Source organism: Dipodomys ordii, unplaced genomic scaffold (genome assembly GCF_000151885.1).
Source record: "Dipodomys ordii isolate 6190 unplaced genomic scaffold, Dord_2.0 Scaffold2113, whole genome shotgun sequence".
NCBI lineage: Eukaryota > Metazoa > Chordata > Mammalia > Rodentia > Heteromyidae > Dipodomys > Dipodomys ordii.
The window spans coordinates 1-3,464 of NW_012269329.1; the positions used below are offsets into that span (position 1 = coordinate 1).

Here is a 3,464-nt window from a genome sequence, read left to right on the forward strand (position 1 = left end):
TCACACCTGTCATCCTAGCTAATCAGAAGGCTAAGATATGAAGACTGGGGTTCAAAGCCAGCCCAGGTAGGAAAGTCTGAGAGACTCTAAAAAGCCAGACATAGAGCTATGTCTCAAGTGGTAGAGTGCCAGCCTTGAGCTTTAAAAAAAAGCTCAGGGGGCTGGGAAGATGGCTCAGTGGTAGAGAGCTTGCCTTGCATGCCTGAGGCCCTGGGTTCGATCCCTCAGCACCACATAAGCAAAAAGAAAAAAGCCGGAAGTGGCACTGTGGCTCATGTGGTAGAGTGCTAGCCTTGAGCTGAAGAGCTGAGGGACAGCACCCAGGCCCAGAGTTCAGGCCCCACGACCGGACCCCCCCCCCAAAAAAAAAAAAAAGCTCAGGGACAGTTCCCAGGCCCTGAGTTCAAGCCCTAGTATCTGTGCCTACACACACACACACACAAAAAAAAAAAAAAAACTTTGATTCTTCATTTAAATAAAACTAACTCTTCAGCACTCTCTCCTCCCACTGTCTACATTGCACTTTGTCAGTCTTGTCTTGGCAGGAATTTTATTTTCCTCCGAGATATTGTGGGCTTCTTGTGAGCAGCAGCTGCTGTTTTCTCAGATGCAGACTGGTGCTGGGTTCCAAGGTTTGACCTGAGTTTCTGGATCCATTTCATGCTGTATTTCCTGAACCAGGAGCCATGAAAGCTCACAGATGAACAGTCAGTGGTGTGCCCAGTGACAAGGCACACCTTTGTTTATGCTTCATGTGACAGGCCATTGGCTACCAGTACCTGGTTGTTCAGCCCAGCACAGAGTTGTCAGTGAGCAGGTTTCTTCCTGCCCCTGTGGCTACCTATAATAAACTCTGGTCTTTGCCCTCTAAAGTTCACTGGGAAGGGACTAAGCTAGTGGACACAATGTTTTCCAAAACAGCCAAACAGCTAGCTTGGATGATACCATTTGTTCTAAGATTAGTTTCTTGTTTCTCTGTTTCCTCAGATATGACTCTGAGTAGATACTACCTGTCAGGGACTGGGGTTGCAGGACCAGGTGAGTGGCCAGCATGGACATTAGCATGATTTAATTGTGGCTGTGAAAACAGCCACATGACTTCCTGGGTTCCTGGAGAAAGGAGGATGGTGAGACCCAGACACTCCCACAGATACAGACTGAGAGCCCGACTTTTGTCCCTGTTCAGGCCTAGGATTCCCTGGGAAAGTCCCCAGCATCCAAGAGCCCCCATGCCTCCCTTTTGTCCCATGCCTGGGGACACAGATGATGGCGTGGAAGGGGGTCCTACCAGCTCTGTACCAGCTGCACTGAGGGTGTGCCCAGAACCCGGTCAGGAAGCAGGTTGATCTCTTTCATGATGTTGGCCAAGCGTACCGGCAGCTCCTGCCGGAGGAAGGTGAATGAAGTTTTCTCACAGGCATTGCTGGACCCTGGTGAAAAATAGAAACGGATGAACCCACAACTGCGCATGGGAACAGCAGGAGTTGGTAAGAGTTGGTAAGGCTGCACTGACCAAGAAGTCAAGGAGGGAGTAACCTTCCAGGTACCTAGCAAAGCAGCTCTCCTAATCTTGTAATGCTTAAGCCTCTCTCACAGCCCACTAATCACTTCAGGGGTGACATTCCCTACCTATCTGTAGCTGAACCTCCATTTGCCTTTAACCATGGTGGGCAGGGCCCATTTGAAGCTGCTGCTGCCTAAAACACCTCACTTTTCTTCCCATCAGGCACTCCCTCTAAGGGAATGACCCACGGGGACAGAGGTCCCTGAGACATCTGTCCTTCCCCAGGCTGCACCTAGTTGATGGGAGCTAGGCCTAGACTCTCACAGCTGCAGGTCCCACACTGGCCGTGGCCCAGGTCACCTCACCCAGGATGGTGATGGAAAGGGGGTAGAAAAATGATGGCAACCTGGAGGCAGAAAGGATACCCAGGTTTTGGCCTGGTCCCTATCTGCTTCTAACTCCATCATTTTGTGATTAAGTCCTTTGCACCTAGGGTCCAGTACGGGATAGACAACTGCTGGAGCAAAGAAGCTTTTCTTCATAGGTGAAGTCTCTGTGTCAAATAGGGCATGTGGAGGGGTACATATTGTGGGAAACAGGTGTCCTGTCCTGTCCTGGCTGCCACTTCTCTGCTCATTCCCATCAGTGACAAAGCTGTAACCTAAGCCAATGCTATCTACCCAACTCTTAAGATCTGGACCGACTCCCAGTCCCAGTTGGCACGATGAAAATGCCGTTTCAAGAGATAGAGCCCATACCACTGTATCAGTCACCATGGCCTTCCTCCTGCCCCAGAACCACCCTCACAACTATGGTTAGCAGGCGATCCTGACCCAGAAATCCAGGGGCAGCCAAGGGAGGGTGCAAGTGGCCTGACTACCTCATGGTAACTTGGTTCTCTGCCCGGCTCAGGACAGGCTGCCAGACTAGAATGGATTTGATCTTCAAGTGTCCTTGCCCACTGCTGGGACAGCTGCAGTGGCTGGAGGTAGACTAACTGGTTAGGGAGGACTTCTGGTGGGCATCTGAAAGAGTGCCCCTCGCCCAGCTGTTGGGAGATGTCTCTGCTGCTCTGACCCTTCATGCCCAGCCCAGGTCTCCCTCCATATGGCTGTAACTGTCAACCGGCTTTGTCACTCACATTGGTAGTTCCCTAATTTCTCTCTATCCCCCACACTTGGCGCCAGGACAACCCCCATATTCAGGCCATTGATGGGTCCAGACTCCCTCTCTGCCCCACCATGCAGCCCTCCCACCCCTTACAGTCACAGACTCCTCGCAAAGCCCAGGGAGGGGGAACCGTGACCCCTCCTCTTCAGGCTCCCCCCACACTCCCACTAACAGTCTGGGGGACAGTGTCTCTTGCCGGGGTACACTTAACTCTTTAAGGACCCAGTCTGCCTCACCGTTAACCCCTTCCTGACTGTACCCTGATACTCAAGGCCTCTCGTCTCCTCGGCGTTAACCCCTGATTGCCGGGACCCCCTCTTCCGTGCCTCGCGGCCCCTCGCCCCCTCCGTACCGAAGTCCAGGAACTGCTTCATGGACAGTGGGGACGGGGAGAACTTGCTGAAGTGCTCGATGTACTTGGGCGCCCCTGCCAGGGACGCATTCTTCAGCAGCGCCCGGACCCAGCGCATGGTGGCGGCGGCGACGCCCGCGGTCGGGGCTTGGATCGGGCTGCGGAATCCCCCGGTCCCCGGGTCCCCCGAGCAAGCGGCACAGGCGCTCGGCTCGGTCCCGTCCGGCCCAAGCACCGGGGTTCGGTCACCACCTCCCTCCTCCTGCCCTGGAGGCGCCTCCAAAGCTCAGCCAATCGGCTCGCCGCGGCGCCCCGACGTCTCCAATGGCTGCGCACAAACAACTCCGGGAGAACCAATAGCCTTGCGTCTCGGCACGTGGCTTCCCTCTTGGCCCGCCCCCTTAACCCAGTCAGTGCGGGCGGCGGCCTGTTGTTTTC

At 54.4% G+C, this 3,464-nt stretch overlaps 1 protein-coding gene across 1 annotated transcript; it reads right to left on the reverse strand.

Annotated features, from left to right (window-relative positions):
- Positions 1-852: 852 nt before the first annotated feature.
- On the reverse strand, positions 853-3,271 carry LOC106002025 (pyruvate dehydrogenase (acetyl-transferring) kinase isozyme 2, mitochondrial-like). The gene is made up of 2 exons (XM_013036948.1): positions 3,027-3,271; positions 853-1,430 (listed from the first exon to the last, which is right to left on the reverse strand). Exons 1-2 carry the CDS (start codon positions 3,142-3,144, stop codon positions 1,285-1,287), a joined length of 264 nt encoding a protein of 87 aa, XP_012892402.1. The 5' UTR covers positions 3,145-3,271; the 3' UTR covers positions 853-1,284.
- Between the last annotated feature and the right edge of the window lie 193 nt (positions 3,272-3,464).

What these genes read in the sequence shown, in the direction of transcription:
- LOC106002025 (XM_013036948.1), bottom strand. Translation starts at nt 3,144, where the DNA reads ATGCGCTGGGTCCGGGCGCTGCTGAAGAATGCGTCCCTGGCAGGGGCG. An exon ending in GAAGCAGTTCCTGGACTTCG is followed by an intron (nt 1,431 to 3,026) that starts GTACGGAGGGGG and finishes ATTTTTCACCAG; the next exon opens with GGTCCAGCAATGCCTGTGAG.